Genomic DNA, 26917 nt, shown 5'->3' with positions numbered 1-26917 from the left:
TGTTTGGATTTTGCATGTGCGTGCGAAAAGTAATCGAAAGAAACTATCACAGCGCAAAACTGACTGTTCTATAATTAACATTATTTCGGACTTTACTTTCCAAATACATAATTTATTTTGTTATACATGTATGTTCTAAGGATTTAATATTTAACCAAGTGAATTAATGATTGACACCTTGAAGACTCTATATTAATAATTACAAACAAGACAGAACTGCTCATCTCTCTGCTTGTCGGAGATGTACGGAGACAGCCGATGGTTGAACGAGACTATGTTGAACTCTGGCGTAGGAATACATACTACTGCAAAAAACTTCTAAATTGTTCGAACTATTCAAAATCTGACTATTTCTTAGGTATTTATAAATAAGTTTCCTTTAAAAAAAATGCTTCAGCGTACATTACTTCGAATTTATCCATTATTTTCAAGAACTAACTTTTGTCAGCGGTGATGATTTGTGCTGAGGCCCAAACATTGTTTCAGTTTCGGTTTGCCAGAGTAACTTCATAGGAGAGTTGATTAAAATCAGCTTCCAAAAACAATTCCATTAATTGCAGATAACTATATAGTTTTAATCATTACTCGGGTTCTTTTATCTATTACCTAACCTAAATTGAAAATAATTATTTTTTTGGTATATTGAAAAATATATTTTGTATGTTGTGGTCTGAAAACAAATCATTCTTCATATTAAAGTATTGGTCATCAATTTATTAATCAATCTGCTTTGTTCATTCTTCTGAAATTTCTTTTATTAATTCAAAGAATTTCTTCATACATGTTCATCCATTTTACAATTACTCAGAGAGTACATGTTGAACAATGAAAAGTATCTTTATTATTATATATTATAAGATCGTTTCTCGTAATAACGAGATCTTTTCTCGTTATTATGAAATCTTTTCTCTTCATAGTGAGATAATTCACTCGTAATAACGAGATAGTTAACTCGTAATAACGAAATCTTTTCTCGTAATAATGAGATTATTTCTTGTAAAAAAGATTTTTTTTCATTATAACGAGAAAAATAACTCCTAATGACGAGATAAATCACTCGTAATGACGAGACCTTTTCTCGTAATGACGAGAGTAACTCCTTATAACAATATCTTATCGCGTTATTTCTTGTCTCACGTAATAACGGCGTCTTTTCACGTAATTACGAGATAAAATTAAAGTACTGAAGCACTGACGGGAGTTGATTTTATTGATTATTATCGATTTCAAAAATCAACGATATGTTGAATTACGCACATTTTTGTAATATGAATTCTCAAACTTTTCCGACAAGAATTTCGAGAAAATCCAATATGAATCATGTTGTGTAATATTTAAAAATAGAATTAATTCCATGAAACTGTGTATCAGTAATCATCAAAATGTGTCTAAAAATTGTACACGTCTGGATTCAAGCAATATTAAACTCTAGTCTCGTCCAACCAGACGCTCGGCTGTCTCCGTTAATATCCAACTACCAAGAGAGACTCTCTGCTTGTCGGAGATTTACGGCCAAGCGTCTGGTTGAACGAGACTACATTGAACTGTGGTGTAGGGATACATACAACTACAAAAAAAAACAATTATTAATAAATTGTTCGTTCTATATAAAATCTGACTATTTTCTGACTATTTTCAAGGTATTTAGTTTATTAATACTTTTCTTTTGAAAAACAATGGTACAGCATACAGTACACCGAGTTTATCTTTTATTTTAAGATCTACGTCTTGTCAGCGGTGATGATTTGTGCTTAGGTCCAAACACTGTTTCAGTTTCGGTTTGCCAGAGTAACTGCATAGAAGAGTTGCTTGAAATCAACTCCCAAAAAATTATCTATGACCCTACTCGTCTGTCATACGTAGACCCTTTCTTCTTCTAGGAACAAGTTTGCATGAAAGATACAGTTGCTGTCAAATGTGATTGGTTATGAGCTAGACATAAACAATTCTTTTAACTTTACTGTCACTCTAACGTCACAAACATAAGTTTAAAAATAGTTGATGCAATATGTACTAGTAATCAGTGTGGGTGTAAAGTTAACTATAATACATACATGTAAGTACTGTTAAGGTGAATAAGAAACCGTCAAAATACATGTATGTACATGCATAAGAAGATGGTCCTCAGAGCTGGATTAAACACTTCAGACCCTGTATTTCTGTTATTTGGAGGAAAGGCTCCTTTTCTTTTTTATATTATATGAGAGATTAAAAATATAACAACATTTTTATTTATGTGTTTTAACATATTATTTCAATGAAAATAGATAGAAAATAATAGTAAAATAAAAGTGTGAAAGTTTTCGATGTTTTCATTTACAATCTTGCGGTCCTACCAGGTTCTGGTAGTTTTCGTCTTTTTAATTTGTGGTAAGAAATACTATTTTAACTTCAAAATATTGTTAACTTATCCTCAAAATCTCATACTCATATCTTGAGTAGCTTCTTAGAAGCTATTAAGTTGCACAAAACGGGTCAATAAAAATTGTCGATAAATCAAGCAAGAAATGACGTGATCAAAGTTTAAAAAAAAACATATAAAATTTAAACCATTGAAAAAATGATAAGAATCGGTTTAAAAAATAATCATCTGGACAACATTGACGGGAAAAATGGACAACTATAGATGACCAAGATACAGATAACTATACCGTTACGGTTTTATTGATACACATTAATTTTTCTTTCTTGACACTGTTAAATTTACAGAGAGTGATCCAATATTCCTGATCACAATATTATGATTTTCCGAATTCATATCACCCTCTCTGATATTGATGTTGTAGTAAACAATGAATAACTTTTGCCTCTTCAACGTTTTAAAAAAGCTTATTTTGTTGTTCAACAAGTACACGTTGTAATAAGACAGTTTTGATAAAAACCACAGCTCAGAGACAGTTTATTTCAAGAGTCAACGTGTCATTGTTTCTCCTTCGTGTCTTTATAATTAATAATGAATGATCGTTTCCTTGATCCAAAACTGTATCTAAAATAATTAAGAATAGACAAAGTCAACACTCTGAATCGTTTTCAACAACTTAATACATTTCCTATTCATTGTGAGGTTTATAAGGCGTAACAAAGTAGTGACCTATTATGTAAATGTTAAAAAATATATTTCCCTTTAAATGTATTGATTTGTATATAATTCTTTGTGTATGGGGATTGACATTGCTTATTTTGTAAAACAATAATCACGTCACCGTCTTATTATTCATTGGACTTGCTAATTAAATTCAATATTGGAAATTTAAAATTATACTTTTCGTAAATTTTAGCAAAGTGGTGGTATTGCAGAATATGTTTATTGGGTAGAAAAAGTAACTATAAAGTGACATAAACATACAATTATGAAGTTAAAGGTTAAACTACAAAGTTAAACTAGGGTCTTAGAATGTGTCTTTGGAAAATGTCCATTAGTTGCAGTGATTTTTTATACACTAATTATGTGTGCACATTGCTTTGAAAAGCTCATTATCAAATTTCGAATTCAGGATGAAACAGGAAGTATGCCTTCAAGAAAAAAAATTGTTTAACAGATTGATTATAATAAACACCTCTTTCAATTTCAGTTATCGCTAAAGTACGAGTCAGTGTTTGTGAAAACTTCACGGAGGATTTCAACAATAAAACATCTAACGCATACAAGAAATTTACGGCACGCTTTTCAAAAGTGGTATTTTATTTATTTTGAATTTAGTTACATGTATATAAATTTTAGAAATGCATACATGTATAATCATGCAACGTTGTTTGTTAACTACAAAAAATCACTCAGGGATATTGCATTAATATTGTGGTTTAAAGTGTTTATCTTTTTTTATCTATTTTCAAATGAAGATGGAAAACGATCTTCGAGCAGAATTTTTATTTCGACGAAAGTGTTGTGTTACCGATCTCAGGTAAAAGAAAAATTAATACGTATGATTGCTCTTCAGTATGAAGCTTAACAGTTACCTTATATTTCTTAATTTGTACTTACAGAATAAGGAGTAAAATCGTCAGCTTTCTTTTATTTATGGAGATTGCGAACACGGATCGCGACTTTGCTAACCTGTCTTTGAAGAATGTTATCAAAAATGCCATGCAAAATATCTCAGGAACAACATATTTAGGAAATATATGCGTAATCGCTTCAAGTTTGTCATCAAAAATTAGCATTCTGAAAGAACCTTCAAGTTTGGTAACATCAGCGACTCCAACTTTAACAAGCACCCAAAACCCGACAAAGAGTACAACTAACCAAAACACTGCAAAACCAACAACTTCAACAACAACACCACCAACAACAACTACAAACCAAACTACACCTTCAACACTAATATTAAGTCCAAATATCAACACAGCTACGGCAAATAATCAACCATACACTCCAAAACCAACAACAATCACTACAATAGCATCTACAATAAGCACTAAAAAACAAACTAATACTAGCACTCGAAACCCAATAAATACCGGCACTCAAAAACCAACCAATACAAGCACTCAAAAACAAACTAGTAGTAGCACTCGTCAACCAATCTATGAAGGCACTCCAAAACAAAACAATACAAGCACTCTAAAGCTAACTAATACAAGAACTCAAAAACCAACTAATAGAAGCACTCCAAAACAAAACAATACAAGCACTCAAAAACCAACTAATGCAGGCACTCCAAAACCAAACAATTCAAGCACTCCAAAACCAACTAATGCAGGCACTCCAAAAGCAAATAATACAAGCACTCCAAAACCAACTAATGCAGGCACTCCAAAACCAACTTATACAAGCACCCCAAAACCAACTAATGCAGGCACTCCAAAACTAACTAATACAAGCACTCCAAAACCAACTAATGCAGGCACTCCAAAACAAAACAATACAAGCACTCCAAAACAAAACAATACAAGCACTCCAAAACCAACTAATGCAGGCACTCCAAAACCAACTAATGCAGGCACTCCAAAACAAAACAATACAAGCACTCCAAAACCAACTAATGCAGGCACTCCAAAACAAAACAATACAAGCACTCCAAAACCAACTAATGCAGGCACTCCAAAACAAAACAATACAATCACTCCAAAACCAACTAATGCAGGCACTCAAAAACCAAATAATGCAGGCACTCCAAAACCAAATAATACAAGCACTACAAAACCAACTAATGCAGGCACTCAAAAACCAACTAATAGAAGCACTCCAAAACCAACTAATGCAGGCACTCCAAAACCAAATAATACAAGCACTCAAAAACCAACTAATGCAGGCACTCCAAAACCAGACAATACAAGCACTCCAAAACCAAATAATGCAGGCACTCCAAAACCAAACAATACAAGCACTCCAAAACCAAATAATGCAGGCACTCCAAAAGCAAATAATACAAGCACTCCAAAACCAACTAATGCAGGCACTCCAAATCAAAACAATACAAGCACTCCAAAACCAATTAATGCAGGCACTCCAAAACCAACTAATGCAGGCACTCCAAAATCAACTAATACAAGCACTCCAAAACCAACTAATGCAGGCACTCCAAAACCAACTAATACAAGCACTCCAAAACCAACTAATGCAGGCACTCCAAAACCAACTAATACAAGCACTCAAAAACCAACTAGTGCAGGCACTCCAAAACAAAACAATACAAGCACTCCAAAACCAACTAATGCAGGCACTCCAAAACAAAACAATACAATCACTCCAAAACCAACTAATGCAGGCACTCAAAAACCAAATAATGCAGGCACTCCAAAACCAAATAATACAAGCACCCCAAAACCAACTAATGCAGGCACTCCAAAACCAACTAATACAAGCACTCCAAAACCAACTAATAGAAGCACTCCAAAACCAACTAATACAAGCACTCCAAAACCAAATAATGCAGGCACTCCAAAACCAACTAATACAAGCACTCCAAAACCAACTAGTGCAGGCACTCCAAAACCAACTAATACAAGCACTCAAAAACCAACTAATGCAGGCACTCCAAAACCAAATAATACAAGCTCTCCAAAACCAACTAATGCAGGCACTCCAAAACCAGACAATACAAGCACTCCAAAACCAAATAATGCAGGCACTCCAAAACCAAACAATACAACCACTCCAAAACCAAATAATGCAGGCACTCCAAAAGCAAATAATACAAGCACTCCAAAACCAACTAATGCAGGCACTCCAAATCAAAACAATACAAGCACTCCAAAACCAATTAATGCAGGCACTCCAAAACCAACTAATGCAGGCACTCCAAAATCAACTAATACAAGCACTCCAAAACCAACTAATGCAGGCACTCCAAAACCAACTAATACAAGCACTCCAAAACCAACTAATGCAGGCACTCCAAAACCAACTAATACAAGCACTCAAAAACCAACTAGTGCAGGCACTCCAAAACAAAACAATACAAGCACTCCAAAACCAACTAATGCAGGCACTCCAAAACAAAACAATACAATCACTCCAAAACCAACTAATGCAGGCACTCAAAAACCAAATAATGCAGGCACTCCAAAACCAAATAATACAAGCACTCCAAAACCAACTAATGCAGGCACTCAAAAACCAACTAATAGAAGCACTCCAAAGCCAACTAATGCAGGCACTCCAAAACCAACTAATACAAGCACTCCAAAACCAACTAATAGAAGCACTCCAAAACCAACTAATACAAGCACTCCAAAACCAAATAATGCAGGCACTCCAAAACCAACTAATACAAGCACTCCAAAACCAACTAGTGCAGGCACTCCAAAACAAAACAATACAAGCACTCAAAAACAAAACAATACAAGCACTCCAAAACAAAACAATACAATCACTCCAAAACGAACTAACAGAAGCATTCCAAAATAAAGCAATACAAGCACTCAATAACCAATCAATACAAGCACTCAAAAACCAATCAATAAAGGCACTCTAAAAACAACCAATGCAATCATTCAAAAGCCAACAAATAAAAGCCCTCCAAAACAAAATACAAGCACTCGGTCTCCACAATCAATGCAGGCACTCCAAAATCAACAACTACTAGTAATACAAGCACTCAAAAACAAATACTAGCACTCAAAAACCAATCAATGCAGGCACTCGGAAGCCAACTTATCAATACAAGCACTTAATAACCAACTAATAGAATCACTCCAAAACAATACAATACAAGCACTCCCAAACCAACCAATGCAGGCGCTTTAAAACCAACCAATACAAACTCTACAAAACCAACCAATACAAGCACTCCAAAACCAACTTATTCAAGCACTCCAAAGCCAACCAACACAAACCCTATAAAACTAACCAACTCAGGCACTATAAAACCAAATAATACAAGCACTCCAAAAACCAACCAATACAATCATTCCAAAACCAATTAATACAAGTACTACAAAGACAACCAATACAAGCACTCCAAAACCAACCAATACAAACACTTAAAAACCAACTACTACAAGCACTATAAAACCAAACAAATACAAACACTGAAAAATAAACCAATACAAGCACTTCAAAACAAACGAATACAAGTACTCGAAAACCAATCAATACAAACACTCCAAATCCAGCAACAACAAGCACTCCAAAACTAATATAACAACAAGCACCACATTTAACTTTAATCTTATAAAAACTAGAGATAGATGAAGAAAAACAACTACAACACTTTAAAACATTACAACACAAAACATAACGCCATGTAATATATCAAATATAAGAAGCAAACAGCATATTAAAAAGCACTTCTTTTATTACATCACTAGCTGAACATTAGGTCAACACTTAGTCTTTTAACGGAAATCATGATTAATAACTATTAAAACACCGTCAACAGATTCCACATTGAGCAATGCACAACACTAAATATAACAAGTAAACAACATGATAAAAATACAGCATTAATAAGATAGCTCAATATAAAATCTACGTGCAACAACAACAACAAGAACACCACCATCGACGCCACAGACGAGAGGTCCAGTATGAACAACATCATTTAGTGCAACTTCTGCAGCATACAAATAACCAATAACCAATAACAAATAACCAATAAACAATCATAGCTAGTATTTATTTCAATCGTGTTTAAAACATTGTTTTGAAAACTAGAATTTGCTCTATGTGATATGTAAAACTATATATAAGAATTTCCATTAAATAATTCAGCATCATCGTAAACAGCAATTTGACTTGTGTAAAGAAAACTCCAAACTAATATGACCTAAAATACTTCTGTGATTGTTATTGTAAGAAATCGGAAACCAATTTGATTTGAAGAAATAAACTGGTTTCAGAATAAAAAAAATATACAACTATTTTGTATACTTTTTTGTTATAGTTCCATATGGAAGCATGTGTACAAATAAAAGGTTATAGAAAAATCGTCTATATCATGATCCCCATTTATCTCGGAAACAAAACAATACGTTAATAAGTTTAAAAAAAAATATCCACCAACTGTTTTGTAAATGAACGCTTTAATTTACAATAAAACTCGGTTATAGCGAAGTCTTAAGAACTAATGGATTACTTCGTTATATCCTTAATTCGTTATATCCGTATAACGAATATTTATATGAAATCAATTCATTTAAACTATTACTTTACATGGTAGTGCAAAAGTTTTAAACTGTAAGGAAGTTGGTATATAGATGTATTAAATTTCGTTATTATTCACCTCTACGGGACTCAAAATCAGTTCGCTATATGCGTAAATTCGTTATATCCGAATTTGTTATAACCGTAAAATTTTGCAAAGATTTGTTAAGAACTTTACCGGGGACTTCACTATAACCGAGAATTCGCTATATCCGTCTTCGTACTAAACTAGTTTTACTGTATATATTTTCACAAAAAAAAACGAATAGAAAAGTGTAATATTTACTACGAGGAAGCTTTAAATGTGATAGAGTTAGCTCCTGCAGATCATACTTATTTTCGGACGTTTGAAATTTGAAATACACATATTGCCCAATAGTGGAGTGACAAAGATAGATATAGTCGTTTATTGGACCAGCATACCTCACGCCTGGAAGTTATACACCTTCTCCAAACATTTCAATCCGGTGTAAAGAAGAATAATGACCGCCGTAGAATAATGACCCCTCAGCTGTAGAATAATTAGGGTTTTCCGTTTTCCAACGGAAGACCCTTCTGTTTTTCTTCGGGAACATTTGTACAAAATTAATTTTTTTTCTTACAAATTGTGTGCACGCGCTTTGTCGACTTTTATCTAACATTCAGATCTGATAGCTACCTATCCGAACCTAATACCAAGTTTTTAAAATTGTTGATATAACGGCATTTAATTATTTCATTATGTTTGTGTATATTTGTTTACATAACATTGCTCTTCGCGAGCAATGTCCAAGTATTACGTAATGGTCAAAACGCATTGCTCCTCTTGAGCAATTGGCTTGAAGTATAGTTATGGGAAAGATTTTATTGAGTCAATCAGTCAGTTTTTGTGTGTGAAAGAGGATTGTTTATGTTTACTTGGTTTTGGATTTATAATTAAGGTGTTCCGTTTTCAACGGAAGACCTTGTACTGATTCTGTTGGTAATTAAGGTCTTCCGTTTTCAACGGAAGACCTTGTACTGATTCTGTTGGTAATTCTTTTTATTCTTTTTTTTCTTCTAGACGTTTTTTAAAACTCAAATATCTTGCTTGTTTGTTGTCCTATAAAATTCAAATTTGCAGAGCTTATTGGTAGTTACTATTTCTCAATATCTATGGAAAATCGTTGATATCAACACTTCCGGTACCGAGTTATTCCCCTTTTTCCCCAAAATATAGGCATTCTTGTGCACGCAAAGGCTCTGAAACCGCCCACAGCCTGTGTTACAAAGTCACAAATCTTCAAAATAGAGAGTTTAAACGTTGTCCTCCGAGTTTTGTTTTTACAATTTTCCTCCTTTAAAGTTTCAAAAAATTAATTTGAATTTGTGTTTCAAAAAATGCTGATTTTTTGTTGTGTTTTTGTTATGTAGCTCTTTAGTTTAAAATTTTCACTAAACTTATATAGAACAAAATATGTGCAAAATGTCAAGGGCTTTCACTTGACACCATTGAAAAAGGACTGGCCCCTTAAATTAGGGGTCTAGAGCACTTAAAAGTCTTCGCTTTATAACTCAAAAATGGTTAATATTTCGCTATAGCTGTCGATAGAAAAGTTGTTCATTATTGTGTTATCAATGTCGTTACAAAACTATTTTGTACCGGTAATGCGTATTATGAGTGTAAAAAGCTTGTCTTGTTAATATGTACCTGTATTCATTTGGCAAGTAAGCGAATCGTCTTCGTGCGAATAACGTACATCTATTAACAGCTGAAAGTGTTCCAGCATATACGGGATGCTTTGATTCATTTGAAAAAGTGTCTAAAAAGTATACAAGTACATGTTTTTCTTACAGCCTTTTTTTTTTGGAGTAACCTCTGTTTAGGTCCTATAGTGGACAACCGTTAAGAAAAACAAAAACGAGAAAATATAAACGTTCTTTTTCTTATCTAGTGAGATACATAAACTAGATTTTAAAAAAAATAACTTCCATGAAATGGATTTGAGTCATTTTACTGCAAGCATTTCAAATCGACCTAAATTTTTAGTTGTGTGCGTCATTACATAACCCATCTCGCCCGCGGCCGAGAAATTCGATCGCCAAGGTCGCGGCTGGACTACCTAGCGGTCAGCGGTTATCTAATACACAAGAATCGCGTCTGTCATATGTGATTTTACTTAGCAGCAAACACAAGAATCGTACACAATGACATTAAAGCTTACTCTTCTTAATTTGAATTAAACGATAGAATAAGAAATCGTTCTGTTTAATCATAAACTCGAACTGAAGCAGTATCAGACAGATAGATCAACTGTGGGATTAAAGGGGGAAAAAACTTATATTAATTAGAGTTCATTCATCATACTGCAAACATTGTAAATCTTCCTGGGTTCTGAGCTTTTTATGTGTGTTTTAACTTTACGTAAGTTATCCGATCCCTCATCCGCGGCCGAGGAAATCGGTCGCGGCTGCACTACCTAGAGGTCAGCGGTTATCTAATAACAAGATATATATACAAGAACTGTTTCAATTTTATGTTCTTTTTGTTCACCTTCAATTTATTGAATGAAACATTAGAATGTGAATTGAGAAGCCCCTCTAAAAATTGATAAAAGCGATATTGTTCCAAATCAGAAACATCATCAGACATAAATCAATAGTGAATTTGTAATTCTAAAATGTTCTAAAAACTATACATGTACTAATAATGTTATAGATAAACAACGAAAAACCACAAAGATTAAACCTTCAAATGATCACCCATAGAACATAGCCAAGGAGATCCCTCGCGAGTGGACAAGTGATCCGCGGTAGCTCGTGTTCTTCTGCATGTACTTGATCACACGTGCATGTTTATTGATATTTTGTACGATTCCAACTATTTGTTTATTCGAGATTTTGACCGGTACATGTAAGATTGACTTGTGTTTCAATTTAAGATTTTTTTTATTTACCCACGAATATTTCCGCTAGATACTGCTGAGAGGTTTTATAGATATCGTAGAAAGTAGTTGACGTCTTCATAAGGTTGCACATAAAATGAGAGAGAAGGAGAGAGAGAGAGAGCGCGCTCAAAATTGGAAGCATTATTTAGCCGAATTAAGAAAATGAAACAGTCTCCAAGCGTTCAAGGCAGGATAAAAAAAATCAAATGTCAAATTAACACATGCGGTAGAGGCAATTGCAACTTCTCTGGCCTTTCTGGCAAGTTTGGAAAAACACCTCGAATGTATTAACATCACCGGATGTTAGAATATTATACAAAATGGAGTCGCTTCCCATTAAAATAAGTATCGGCAAGAAGTTTTGTATGTCGTTTCTGTGTTATATTTTAGTGTATATTGATACCTTTAATGAAATATAGCTCACATCTCAACAGATCATAAAATGTGTTGTAATTATATCAAGTTTTAAAAAAGGGGGGTCGTCATGGACGCCTAGGTAATACATTCGAAGTGTTTTTCCGAGCTTGCCAGAAAGGCCCGAGAAGTTGCGATTGGCGGTAGAGGCTGACACGATAGAATTGAGGGATTTAGTGATTATTTTTAGAATGTTCACATGAGTTTTTAAACAAGATTTGTTTAGATTTTATCGGTTTCATGATCACAGTGCAAGGGATTTTTTTTTTTCAAAATGTGGCGAAGACCCATTTTTGGCGACTGCTTAACATGTGTACATTTTTCTCCTCAGTGTATGTCACCTTCCCACCCGTGTGTTTATTCGGTCAGTCTATGCTAAGTCAAATGAATCCGCTCCACGTGCGACCGAAAATCTCGTGTCGCGTCAGCGCACATAGCCTAGAATATTGCCCCTGGGCTGCAGATCAGCAATTGATAAATAATTGAATATCTTTTGGAAGGATGCTTTCAATGCAGCGGTCAATTGTTAAACAATAAGTGTTTAAATATTCGATGTCAATCAACCTCACATTAAAGGTGCGATATCGTTATCTGAGAATGTGGTTAAAAAATTAACCTGTTGAACACGCTAAACTTCTATAGTTATGAACAGAATAAAATATATATTATCAGAGACTTAAATAACTTAATAAGTTATTTATGTCTCTGGTTTTATAAGTTAACAGTTTTAAGTCAAATATTAAATAAAATTTGTTCTCAGGATTAGGAGTAATGATATACGACTACATTAAGCAATAAAGTCGGTCGATCGTCATTAAATCATCAGAGTACTGCAAGTGTCGACAGTTTCTTATTTCTTTGAAATAATTGTAGTAGTTCAATTGACTTGCAGACTATAATATAGCGACTTTTCTGCCTCCCAAAAATGTATGCATTTAATTGCGATAGATATTTGTTCTTGGGGATTTTACTTATTGTTATATGCACATTGATAAAAAAAATCATTGAAGTTGTGTAATATGAGGTTGTAATGCAGATTAAAACTCAGCTGAATATTTTATTTTTAATCTAGCTTGTCAAAATGAGAGATTGTTAACTTGTAGCATGTTAACTCTGAAAAAGTCTAGAACAGAAGAAATAAAGTCTTTATAGCTTTCGCTACATCTTCTTATTTATGTGTACGCGTACATAAAGCTATTTTAGATTTTTTTTTTTTTTACTGTATAAAAAAGTGTTGTTTTTCCTAACCATAAATTTAAATCTATAGAAATTTCAATATCTACATGTAACATCTCAATAGCTTTGATTGCTTATTACCGCTTGGAAATCATTTAGTGATGCAAATTGACAAATGCCCATGAAAAGACATTATTGGACCCCAAGGGTTTCTTATCCTTTCCAACGATGAGAAGAACTCAAATGTGCATACAAATCATACATTTACATGTATATTTATATGTGATATGATAGAAATAATTGAAAAATATAGGTCTTTTTTGTGCCGCACAAAACGGGCGAAAAAGATTTTTAAACCCCACGAAAAAAAATTGAGGGGGGGGCGGGTTAAATAAAAATCACCTTGTCCGTCCGTATGTCGTGTCCGGTCTATATCTTTCTGATGGAGAAACATTGGAAGTGTTCTTACTTCATACAAATAATACTCATTAACTGACGAAGCTTCATGACCTAAACCCAAGGTCATTTGGACAAAGTAAAGGTCACTGGCAGGAAAAGTGCAAAATTTGTTTCCGGTCCACTTTGGAATTTCTTACTTCACACAAAGATTGCTTATGACCTGAGGGTGTGTAATGATTTGTTCCTAAGTCATTTAAGGAGAAACATTGGGAGTTTTATTTCATGTAAAGATTCCTGATGACCGATGATGTGTCATGAACTTGACCCAGGGTCAGTTGCGCAAGTTCAAAGTCATATTAAACATGTGTCATATCTTGTATTAATGGAAATGAGTAAAAGCTAGAGTTTGTCATAAAGATTACTTGTGACCTGTAAATATACCCTGCCTTGTCTGACTCACTTATTAAAGAAAACGAACCATCCATTATTCTCTAATAGAGAAATACGTGAGTAATGACTTCTTTCTTAGCGGGGATATCATTTGTGAGCTTGCTAACAGTACCTTTTAGATGGTCCAGTGGGAGCAATGCCCCCTTTCTCTCAACCAAAATTTCCCTTAAGTTAACGCTTAGAAAATTGATTTTTGGGTCATTTCCCCCACCGCCACATCCACACTTTTATTATAATTAAAGTAATTATATACATGTACATAAATGATGTACTTTTTAAAGTTATCCTAAACTTGAAGTAAGTTAAACGAAGAACTTGCCTGGTATGAAAATAATACTTTGAAATTGAGTCTCGTTTTCGATTTCTTGAACTTACTATTATCATATTGATAATCCAGTATAATTAAAAACCATTTCCCTTCTCCTTACACTCGCCAGGTTCTGATAGACCTGTATCAATAACAGACTATACCCACTTGACCTCCACATTTGCATACAAATTAAATAAACACCTACTTAGCAAAGATATGCCTTTATCTGTTTAATGAGTAGTGCAATACTCAATCTAGAGGTTACATAGAAAACAGGTATGAATTAATTTTTTTTGTCTCCATTTGAAGAGTTCCAATCAATTTTCTAAAGCTCTAATTCGTAAGAAGAAATTGTCATGTAAAGATGACCTTTTATCAATACAGGGTCTGTCAGGCTCTGACAAGTGTCAGGAGAAGGAGGTATTTTAATCAGACTGATGGACAATCCTTTCGCGACACGAAGTTGCGACGGAAGACCTACTCGTTGCTTTGCAACGAGCTCGGCTCTAGTTCTTTTTATTCTTTTTTTTTCTTCTAGACGTTTTTTAAAACTCAAATATCTTGCTTGTTTGTTGTCCTATTAAGTTCAAATTTGCAGAGCTTATTGGTAGTTACTATTTCTCAACATCTATGGAAAATCGTTGATATCGACACTTCCGGTACCGAGTTATTTCCCTTTTTCCCCAAAATATAGGCATTCTTGTGCACGCAAAGGCTCTGAAACCGCTCACAGCCTGTGTTACAAAGTCACAAATCTTCAAAATAGAGAGTTTGAACGTTGTCCTCCGAGTTTTGTTTTTACAATTTTCCTCCTTTAAAGTTTCAAAAAATTAATTTGAATTTGTGTTTCAAAAAATGCTGATTTTTTGTTGTGTTTTTGTTTTGTAGCTATTTAGTTTAAAATTTTCTCTAAACACATATAGAACAAAATATGTGCAAAATGTCAAGGGCTTTCACTTGACACCATTGAAAAAGGGCTGGCCTCTTAAATTAGGGGTCTAGAGCACTTAAAAGTCTTCGCTTTATAACTCAAAAATGGTTAATATTTCGCTATAGCTGTCGATAGAAAAGTTGTTCATTATTGTGTTATCAATGTCGTTACAAAACTATTTTCTACCGGTAATGCGTATTATGAGTGTAAAAAGCTTGTCTTGTTAACATGTACCTGTATTCATTTGGCAAGTAAGCGAATCGTCTTCGTGCGAATAACGTACATATATTAACAGCTGAAAGTGTTCCAGCATATACGGGATGCTTTGATTCATTTGAAAAAGTGTCTAAAAAGTATACGTGTACATGTTTTTCTTACAGCCTTTTTTTTTTTGGAGTAACCTCTGTTTAGGTCCTATAGTGGACAACCGTTAAGAAAAACAAAAACGAGAAAATATAAACGTTCTTTTTCTTATCTAGTGAGATACATAAACTAGATTTTAAAAAAAATAACTTCCATGAAATGGATTTGAGTCATTTTACTGCAAGCATTTCAAATCGACCTAAATTCTTAGTTGTGTGCGTCATTACATAACCCATCTCGCCCGCGGCCGAGAAATTCGATCGCCAAGGTCGCGGCTGGACTACCTAGCGGTCAGCGGTTATCTAATACACGAGAATCGCGTCTGTCATATGTGATTTTACTTAGCAGCAAACACAAGAATCGTACACAATGACATTAAAGCTTACTCTTCTTAATTTGAATTAAACGATAGAATAAGAAATCGTTCTGTTTAATCATAAACTCGAACTGAAGCAGTATCAGACAGATAGATCAACTGTGGGATTAAAGGGGAAAAAAACTTATATTAATTAGAGTTTATTCATCATACTGCAAACATTATAAATCGTCCTTGGTTCTGAGCTTTTTATGTGTGTTTTAACTTTACGTAAGTTATCCGATCCCTCATCCGCGGCCGAGGAAATCGGTCGCGGCTGCACTACCTAGAGGTCAGCGGTTATCTAATAACAAGATATATATACAAGAACTGTTTCAATTTTATGTTCTTTTTGTTCACCTTCAATTTATTGAATTAAACATTAGAATGTGAATTGAGAAGCCCCTCTAAAAGTTGATAAAAGCGATATTGTTCCAAATCAGAAACATCATCAGACATAAATCAATAGTGAATTTGTAATTCTAAAATGTTCTAAAAACTATACATGTACTAATAATGTTATAGATAAACAACGAAAAACCACAAAGATTAAACCTTCAAATGATCACCCCTAGAACATAGCCAAGGAGATCCCGCGCGAGTGGACAAGTGATCCGCGGTAGCTCGTGTTCTTCTGCATGTACTTGATCACACGTGCATGTTTATTGATATTTTGTACGATTCCAACTATTTGTTTATTCGAGATTTTGACCGGTACATGTAAGATTGACTTGTGTTTCAATTTAAGATTTTTTTTATTTACCCATGAATATTTCCGCTAGATACTGCTGAGAGGTTTTATAGATATCGTAGAAAGTAGTTGACGTCTTCATAAGGTTGCACATAAAATGAGAGAGAAGGAGAGAGAGAGAGAGCGCGCTCAAAATTGGAAGCATTATTTAGCCGAATTAAGAAAATGAAACAGTCTCCAAGCGTTCAAGGCAGGATAAAAAAAATCAAATATCAAATTAACACATGCGGTAGAGGCAATTGCAACTTCTCTGGCCTTTCTGGCAAGTTTGGAAAAACACCTCGAATGTATTAACATCACCGGATGTTAGAATATTATACAAAATGGAGTCGCTTCCCATTAAAATAAGTATCGGCAAGAAGTTTTGTATGTCGTTTCTGTGTTATATTTTAGTGTATATTGATACCTTTAATGAAATATAGCTCACATCTCAACAGATCATAAAATGTGTTGTAATTATATCAAGTTTTTAAAAAAGGGGGGTCGTCATGGACGCCTAGGTAATACATTCGAAGTGTTTTCCGAGCTTGCCAGAAAGGCCCGAGAAGTTGCGATTGGCGGTAGAGGCTGACACGATAGAATTGAGGGATTTAGTGATTATTTTTAGAATGTTCACATGAGTTTTTAAACAAGATTTGTTAAGATTTTATCGGTTTCATGATCACAGTGCAAGGGATTTTTTTTTTCAAAATGTGGCGAAGACCCATTTTTGGCGACTGCTTAACATGTGTACATTTTTCTCCTCAATGTATGTCACCTTCCCACCCGTGTGTTTATTCGGTCAGTCTATGCTAAGTCAAATGAATCCGCTCCACGTGCGACCGAAAATCTCGTGTCGCGTCAGCGCACATAGCCTAGAATATTAATATTGCCCCTGGGCTGCAGATCAGCAATTGATAAATAATTGAGTAACATTTGGAAGGATGCTTTCAATGCAGCGGTCAATTGTTAAACAATAAGTGTTTAAATATTCGATGTCAATCAACCTCACATTAAAGGTGCGATACCGTAATCTGAGAATGTGGCTAAAAAATTAACCTGTTGAACACGCTAAACTTCTATACATGTAGTTATGAACAGAATAAAATATATATTATCAGAGACTTAAATAACTTAATAAGTTATTTATGTCTCTGGTTTTATAAGTTAACAGTTTTAAGTCAAATATTAAATAAAATTTGTTCTCAGGATTAGAAGTAATGATATACGACTACATTAAGCAATAAAGTCGGTCGATCGTCATTAAATCATCAGAGTACTGCAAGTGTCGACAGTTTCTTATTTCTTTGAAATAATTGTAGTAGTTCAATTGACTTGCAGACTATAATATAGCGACTTTTCTGCCTCCCAAAAATGTATGCATTTAATTGCGATAGATATTTGTTCTTGGGGATTTTACTTATTGTTATATGCACATTGATAAAAAAAATCATTGAAGTTGTGTAATATGAGGTTGTAATGAAGATTAAAACTCAGCTGAATATTTTTTTTTAATCTAGCTTGTCAAAATGGGAGATTGTTAACTTGTAGCTTGTTAACTCTGAAAAAGTCTAGAACAGAAGAAATAAAGTCTTTAAAGCTTTCGCTACATCTTCTTATTTATGTGTACGCGTACATAAAGGTATTTTAGATTTTTTTTTTACTGTATAAAAAAGTGTTGTTTTTCCTAACCTTAAATTTAAATCTATAGAAATTCAATATCTACATGTAACATCTCAATAGCTTTGATAGCTTATTACCGCTTGGAAATCATTTAGTGATGCAAATTGACAAATGCCCATGAAAAGACATTATTGGACCCCAAGGGTTTCTTATCCTTTCCGACGATGATGAGAAGAACTCAAATGTGCATACAAATCATACATTTACATGTATATTTATATTTGATATGATAGAAATAATTGAAAAATATAGGTCTTTTTTGTGCCGCACAAAACGGGCGAAAAAGATTTTTAAACCCCACGAAAAAAAATTGAGGGGGGGGGGGTTAAATAAAAATCACCTTGTCCGTCCGTACGTCGTGTCCGGTCTATATCTTTCTGATGGAGAAACATTGGAAGTGTTCTTACTTCATACAAATAATACTCATTAACTGACGAAGCTTCATGACCTAAACCCAAGGTCATTTGGACAAAGTAAAGGTCACTGGCAGGAAAAGTGCAAAATTTGTTTCCTGTCCACTTTGGAATTTCTTACTTCACACAAAGATTGCTTATGACCTGAGGGTGTGTAATGATTTGTTCCTAAGTCATTTAAGGAGAAACATTGGGAGTTTCTATTTCATGTAAAGATTCCTGATGACCGATGATGTGTCATGAACTTGACCCAGGGTCAGTTGCGCAAGTTCAAAGTCATATTAAACATGTGTCATATCTTGTATTAATGGAAATGAGTAAAAGCTAGAGTTTGTCATAAAGATTACTTGTGACCTGTAAATATACCCTGCCTTGTCTGACTCACTTATTAAAGAAAACGAACCATCCATTATTCTCTAATAGAGAAATACGTGAGTAATGACTTCTTTCTTAGCGGGGATATCATTTGTGAGCTTGCTAACAGTACCTTTTAGATGGTCCAGTGGGAGCAATGCCCCCTTTCTCTCAACCAAAATTTCCCTTAAGTTAACGCTTAGAAAATTGATTTTTGGGTCATTTCCCCCACCGCCACATCCACACTTTTATTATAATTAAATTAATTATATACATGTACATAAATGATGTACTTTTTAAAGTTATCCTAAACTTGAAGTAAGTTAAACGAAGAACTTGCCTGGTATGAAAATAATACTTTGAAATTGAGTCTCGTTTTCGATTTCTTGAACTTACTATTATCATATTGATAATCCAGTATAATTAAAAACCATTTCCCTTCTCCTTGCACTCGCCAGGTTCTGATAGACCTGTATCAATAACAGACTATACCCACTTGACCTCCACATTTGCATACAAATTAAATAAACACCTACTTAGCAAAGATATGCCTTTATCTGTTTAATGAGTAGTGCAATACTCAATCTAGAGGTTACATAGAAAACAGGTATGAATTAATTTTTTTTGTCTCCATTTGAAGAGTTCCAATCAATTTTCTAAAGCTCTAATTCGTAACAAGAAATTGTCATGTAAAGATGACCTTTTATCAATACAGGGTCTGTCAGGCTCTGACAAGTGTCAGGAGAAGGAGGTATTTTAATGAGACTGATGGACAATCCTTTCGCGACACGAAGTTGCGACGGAAGACCCACTCGTTGCTTTGCAACGAGCTCGGCTCTAGTTACTGTATTATTTTACTGTGGATATTTAACTGTGAATGAACTGTAAACTTTACTCCTGGCATTTTAATTCAAGAGGACACATTTAATAAAAATGAGATTCACTGGAAGTTATTTCCCTTAGACCCTTAGACGAGAACGCTACAATTACACCACTTCCGGTTTTGAGATTTTGACGTTTTAGCGATTTTCAAAGCGTCAGTTTGTTCACGGATCTCCTCCTAAACCATTGAAGGTTTTGAGTTGAAATTTTCAGGGATGATTGTCAAAATATTGTAAATGTGCCATTTGGCATCCGACTTTGTCTAACGCATAAAGCACCGAAGCTCGGCAGGGATCGAATAGCGAGATGTAAAAAGCGTCGTGATTTTTTGTAGTTCTCTTTCACTATCTTTTTACTCTGAGATATTTTCTTAAGACATGTAAAACAAAAGAAGTTTTATACAGACAATTTAGTTTTTTTGGCGTGAAAAAAAGTGGAATGAATGGCTTATAAGGGGTCTTTAGTCTTTTATTTATAGCTCTTTATCTACGAATATTTTGTTCTACATTAAAGAATGAAAAATGTTAATTTTAAAGTTATAAGTCTGGACATTTAAAAATCATTTCATATGTTTCGTAATTCGGGATATAAAGGGGCTAGACGTTCAAATGTCCTGTCTATCATATCTATAAATGGAGAAATATTTTGAATAGGATTATTGGAGACAAAATGCTTAGAATTCTGTTCTTAAAGGGACTTGGGCACGATTAAAGATCAAAAATCTTATTTTTATTTTTTATGTATAAAATGGTTAACTGGTGCATTTTAAATGATTGACCAAAATATTGAATGTTAAATTCAAGTTACAAGCAAGATACAGAGGTAAGAATTGGTTGTTATGTAAACAAAGCTCGAGTCTTATAGTTGTTTACAAAATATGTAATGTAGAAAATTACCATTTCTTAGACAAAATGACATGCATAAACAATTTAAACTAATTCAATATCTCCATAAATACTATTATCAACAAAAGAAAGATAAATTTGATTGAAACTTACACCAATACAACACATATGTAAAAAAAAGGACAATATTGAGCTTTGTTTACAAACAAACAATTATGAACTCTGTATCTTGCTTATAATTTGATATTTGACATAGCATTATAAACTTTCTATATTTATCAGTATAAATATTAAAAATGGAAAAATAAAATTTGAAAATTTTAAGTCAAATCGTGTCCAAGTCCCTTTAACATTATTCTTTCTTTCAATCTTCAATGAATAGCCCCAATAAGTACATAAAAGGCGAGCCCCTTAAACGTTCTTCTCCATATATCTCAAGAACTGGTCATGAAAAAAAAAGGGGCGGTCAAATTAAGTTAGATATGGCTTTTATGATCAATTCTATGTAGAATCAAAGACTTATAAAAGAGTCTGGCCAAGCATAGTCACCAATTTTCCTTATATTTCATACATGGACACACCTAGGTATAAAACCAAAAAACCCACTAAAAGTTGGTTGCTAGGGCTTACCGTTGCCATAGTAAACAAGGCTTAAGATGAAAAATAGTAAAACGTACCTACTTTGAAGCCATATTAGAAGGTTTTGCCCACTAATGTAAACTATCAAAGACCTAAAACAGCCTTTGTCCTATTTTCAATTATTTAATTATATCCGAAATTTGATGAAAAAACCAATACTTTTAAAATGTTAGCATGGAAACCGTTACGAATTTTTGAAATCAGTTTTTTTGCCGATATGGGAAACTAAAATTTTTACATCAAAATCAATGTCCATGCTATATATATATTTTATTATGAAAATTGATATCCGTTGCTATGGCAACAAAGCCAAAAAATAGGAAAAACTGAGAAATTGAGGATGATTTTGATATGCTTTAATTCCCGATTTTAGAATATTTATGGAATTGTTTTAGTTGGAACTATATCTAAATTTTTATTATATACCACAAAAAGCTCTGTTATGCAACAGAGAAGTTTTTTGCTATGGAAAATTAAGTTGCGTAAAATATCACACAAACATTCTTACTTTTTGAAAAGTCCATTGCAACAGCAGTTAGTTTTAAAAATATTCAGATTTTTTACAAGAGTTATGAAGGACACACTTTATTTTTTCTCATCATTTGATTTTATATATTTATTCGTTATAAGTGAATAATATCCATTCAAAGATGCATAAAAATATTCTAGCTTTCCTTATTTTTAAGCTTGTTACCATAGCAACAGTTCTCAATTTTTATTTTTAAATTCTTAATTGCACAATCATAAAAGTGTTTGCGAAAAAAATCTCAGATTTGCACTTTTTATTCAAATTAAATGAAAAAAAAACCCCAGATTTTTAAAATTTCTATTTAGTAACCATGGAAACGCTCTTAAAATATGCGTTTTTCCGTAAATATTTTCTTTGTTTTGAAAAATGACAACTATTTTTAATAATATATTTTACCTTGGAAACGCCAAGTTCTGCACATTTCTCACAATATGGTCTCAAATAAGCATTAACATGCCATTTTTACATCTTTACCCTTGTTTAGCATGGCAACGGGACCACAAAGCAACAAACAAATGGTGTTAGGCTTTTTTACTCACCAAAGTCTATCAAATCGTCAAGTATAAGAAAATCCGTGACTATGCGTTGCCACCGAATTTTGATTCTTACATAGAATTGATCTTAAGTCTTTTTAGTTAACCTTAGCTGAAAGTTCAAGTGAGCTATTCTGGTCACATTTTGTCCGTCGTCCGTCTATCCGTCCATCCGTCTGTACACTTTTTACACTTTGAACTTCTTCTCTAAAACCGCTTGGCCAATTTCAACCAAATTTAGCACAAAGCATCCTTATGGGAAAGCAAAAATAAATTGCAGAAATGAAAGACTGATCTTTATTTAAAGCGAAGAAGCCCTCGAAACTGTAGAATAAGGGGGTGCATTTTTAATGTCTTCTCAAGAACTACAGATTCAAATTCAACGTAATTCAGCATAAATAATCCTTATGAGAAGGAAAATATGAATTGCAAAAATGTTTGCTTGTTCTGTTTCAAATCTGAGTTATTACGAAAATAATGAATAAGGAAAGGCGTGTTTCAATCAGTTTATAACTTCGGGTTCCGTATTCCATACTTCTAAAACGAGGTTCTCTGTTTAAAGCAGCCATGTTGGGCGCATGATAAACGTGTCGGTCGGAAAATATGAATTTGTTTGTTTTGTAACAGTTCGCATGCGAAGGAAATCTGTAAAACATGCAAGATACATTGGTGCCTATCTTATGAAGTAAATTGAGGTTAAATATTTCAATGCGTTGACAGTTTTTCACATTTGACGATGGTGTTATATATGTTAGCTCGTTTTGATTTTCAATTCATTAAGGTCTTCCGTTTCAAACGGAAGACCTTATAGTGATTGTAGTGTTTTTTCTTTCATATTATTTTTTTTTCTCCTTTTTTGTCGGCAGAATTTCTCAGAGATATCTTGATAGATTTCCTTGAAATTTTTAGGACTGATTGAAAATGATAATATCTCGAGGCCTTTTTTCATTTTTTCAAAATTCATTTCCGGTCGTCCGTTTCCTGTCTCGCGTCAAAAAACCATGTTTTCTCGAGATCTCAGAATCTGCAAACACTTGAACATCCAAACTTTGTGGGATGATACAACTATAATTGTAGATTTGTTTAAACCAATTTGTTCTTGTTCGTCGTAACTTCCAGTCGTCACCGGAAGCACTTCAAAAATTATTATTTTTACGCATTAAATTCCTTTTCCATATAATAAATATATAAGTATAAATCTATACATAGCTTATCTATGCCATGTTATATCAAACAAAATAATTCTACTTCCGGTGAGATATCTCAATTATCTCGGGTAGCTTTTTTAAAACACAATTTGTTCCCACGAGATCTCAGAGACTATAAATGATATAAGCACGAAACATTCAGGGATGATACACATTTGATTGATGATGTGTTTTAAGCGTTTCATTTTGTCTTTCGTCACTTTCGGTCCAAACACGAAGAGTTCGAACAAATCTAGCTGTTTATCAGTTTAACTTTATTCCTTTGATATTTGTAGTGTGCTCGATGAACAATAATTTACAAAAGGCAAGTATACAGGAAATATTCAATACAATTTACATTGAGCACTTCCGTTTGTCCTTTTCCTGTCCCGAAACAAAAAACCTTATATCGACGAGATCTCAAAAACGGTAACGACTTGAACAACCAAACTTTGTGGAATGATACACCTATGTATGTGTTAACACTATTTTGTTCTATCTGGCGTAACTTCCTGTCGTCACAGGAAGTACACTTTATTTTGATTTTTTAATAAAAATTTGGTTATTTAGCATGGAAGTAACATTTAAGCTATTGAAATACAAAAGGTCATCTACAAATTGTAAAAAAACACCACAAAAATGTTCTACTTCTGGTGAGACGTCTCAAATTATTCAGATAGCCTTCTTTTTTAAAAACAAAGTACCCATAATATCTCGGAACCTATGAGAGATCAAGACACAAAACGTATATGGATAATGGACATTTGATTGGGCATGTGTTTAACGGGTTTCATATGGTCATACGTCACTTCCGGTTTTCACTCGAAGCGTTCAAGCGATAGAAGTTTTTTTTAAACATTTTATTCAACGTGATGAACAGTAGGTAAATATACTAAAATATCTACTTTTCATTTCTTAAATCGCTCACTTCCGTTTGTTCGTTTCCGGTCACGAGATAAAAACCTTTCCTCAACTAGATATTATTACTAACAAAAACTTAAACATCCGAACTTTTTGGAAAGACAAAAGAATGTATGAAGTTTTGTTAACTATGTTCTGTATGATCCAGCGTAACTTCCGGTCGTCACAGAAAGTACTCAAAATTGAAATTCTGTCTTTTGGTTTTGTTTATTGGTTGGGAATTCCTTTACAGTATATTTAATATCAATTTTCTGTTTAGAAACAAAGCGTATTTTTTGTACAGATAAATACATGAAGAACGGAAGACCTTTTTGTTGCTATAACAACAAGAGTCTAGTTTTCATTATTAATGCTTTGTAACCTGGGTGAACTATCGCCTATATTTTGTAATTATTATGTATCGAATCAAATTAAATTTAGACTTCGGTAAATCAGTCAGTTAACTGTTTAACTGCGCAAAATAAGCAAAATCTGATGTATGAGCAGAGTACTAAAATACAATTCAACCTATTGGTAATTCAGTATGATCTTTTGCGTAATGGTTGATTAATACAATGTGTTTTGTTGAAATGCTCAGCATTTTCTCGAGTTTATTAAGTTTAAACAGAGTTTACTATCACTGACGGAAATATATAGGTATATATATGATTCATTTTGAAAAATAAAATTGGTCTTTATTTGTTCAAGTGCATGTTTCTTCTGTGTAATTGTTTACAATTTCTATTTACTAACCATATTTGAGTGCTAAGCTTCAAATTATAAGCAAGATACAGAGCTTTGCTAACAATTCTATGATTGTGCACAGATCTGAGGCCATTTTTTTACATTTTAAATGCTGAATAGGAACTTATACCAAGTTAAAAATCTTAAGCTGAATGTTATAAACTCATGTGAACAAACTATGACACAAACCTAGCAGAATTGTGAACTCTGTATCTTGCTTATAATTCAATTATTGACGCTGAAATTTTAGTTGAAATTTAAAATGTCTCGCTAAACGTTTAATACTCGTACGAAAAAATTAAAGGATGATTTGCTGTAACTACTTTCTGGGGGCTCTCCTTATACAATGAAAAATATGGAATCTTCATCAATTTTGATAGTTTTTCAGGCACGAGTAAATAAAAACGACACCTTTAAAAAGGTTTCTATTGCTCTGACACATTTTTGTTATGGGTAGAAACGCATTATCGCTATTCCTCAGAAAATATTAAGCTGAAAATCATCCTGGTTAGTAGCCATTTGTTGTCCCCCGCCGCAACGCGGAGCGGGGACATAGAAATGCAGGGCGTCCGTCCGTGGGTCCGTGGGTCCGTGTGTCCGTGCGCCCGTGTGTCTGTGTTTCCATCCGTCACACTTTTTTGTAAGCGCTCTTATGCCTACAAATTTTGACGGAATTTCATGAAATTTATACCAAATGTTTATGTCACTAATACTTTGGTCAAGTTAAAAAATCAGCATTGGTCAATACTTTTTGTTGGAGTAATGGGACTTTGACCACAATAATGACTCCGTTTTATAAAAAAAAAATTGACCTTGTAAGCGCTCTCATGCTTACAAATTTTGACAGATTTACATGAAATTTATACCAAATGTTTATACCACTAATACCTTGGTCAAATTCCTAAATCAGCATTGGTCGATACTAGTAAACTGCTTGACCGGCGGGGGACCCAGGAATTCTATTCTTGTTGTTTTTTAATAAAGATAAAAATAATGGGTGTGCCTTAGTAAAATAGAGTAATATGCCTGTCAATACATTGATTATAATAGCTCTTTAACATGTTACGTGACAACAGTTTTCATTCGAGTGTATTCATCAATCATGTGAGTAAGGTTATAAAAGTAACACGAGTTTACGCCAGGTAAAAAACAGTCGTTAACAATTTGAAAGACCAATTAAATTTTTTGAATGTTATTAATTTGAGAAATTGAGCCATTGAGGTACAATCTTATTCTTCACATCCATAGGAATTATTAAACAAAATACAATAACTATTATAATTTTATAGAAGGGGGGGGGGCAGAACGAAAATATAAGGAATTGGAAGTTAAAATGTACCTCTACCAAAAGTTTAGTTTAATATATTGCATAGCATTTTCTTATATTTGGTAAAAATGGTATTCCATAGAGGTACAATTTTAAAGATTAAGTGTTTGCAAACTTAAGTGTAAAATTCGAATACTTTACAATATTTTTATTTTGTTATTCTATCTAGGGGATAGACAACTTTTTTCTTTAAAAACATCACCAGATTACGTCTCTTGCAACTCTATGTGAATTCCCTTGACGTTTCTTTTGTTTGCGAT

General features: G+C 33.4%; 1 protein-coding gene across 1 annotated transcript in view; it reads left to right on the top strand.

Moving 5' to 3' along the window:
- Positions 1 to 3840: 3840 nt before the first annotated feature.
- The window catches only part of LOC128182266 (mucin-2-like), a 41444-nt gene continuing 18367 nt past the window's right edge, over positions 3841 to 26917 (top strand). The window contains exons 1-2 of the mRNA XM_052850857.1: positions 3841 to 3902; positions 4603 to 6740. Of these exons, the coding sequence (XP_052706817.1) occupies positions 3841 to 3902; positions 4603 to 6740 (2200 nt within the window). The remainder of the gene's footprint in view (positions 3903 to 4602; positions 6741 to 26917) is intronic.

This window comes from Crassostrea angulata, chromosome 4 (genome assembly GCF_025612915.1).
Source record: "Crassostrea angulata isolate pt1a10 chromosome 4, ASM2561291v2, whole genome shotgun sequence".
Classification (NCBI taxonomy): domain Eukaryota; kingdom Metazoa; phylum Mollusca; class Bivalvia; order Ostreida; family Ostreidae; genus Magallana; species Magallana angulata.
The sequence above is the reverse complement of the archived record's forward strand: the minus strand, read 5'-3'. Positions and strand labels throughout refer to the sequence as shown.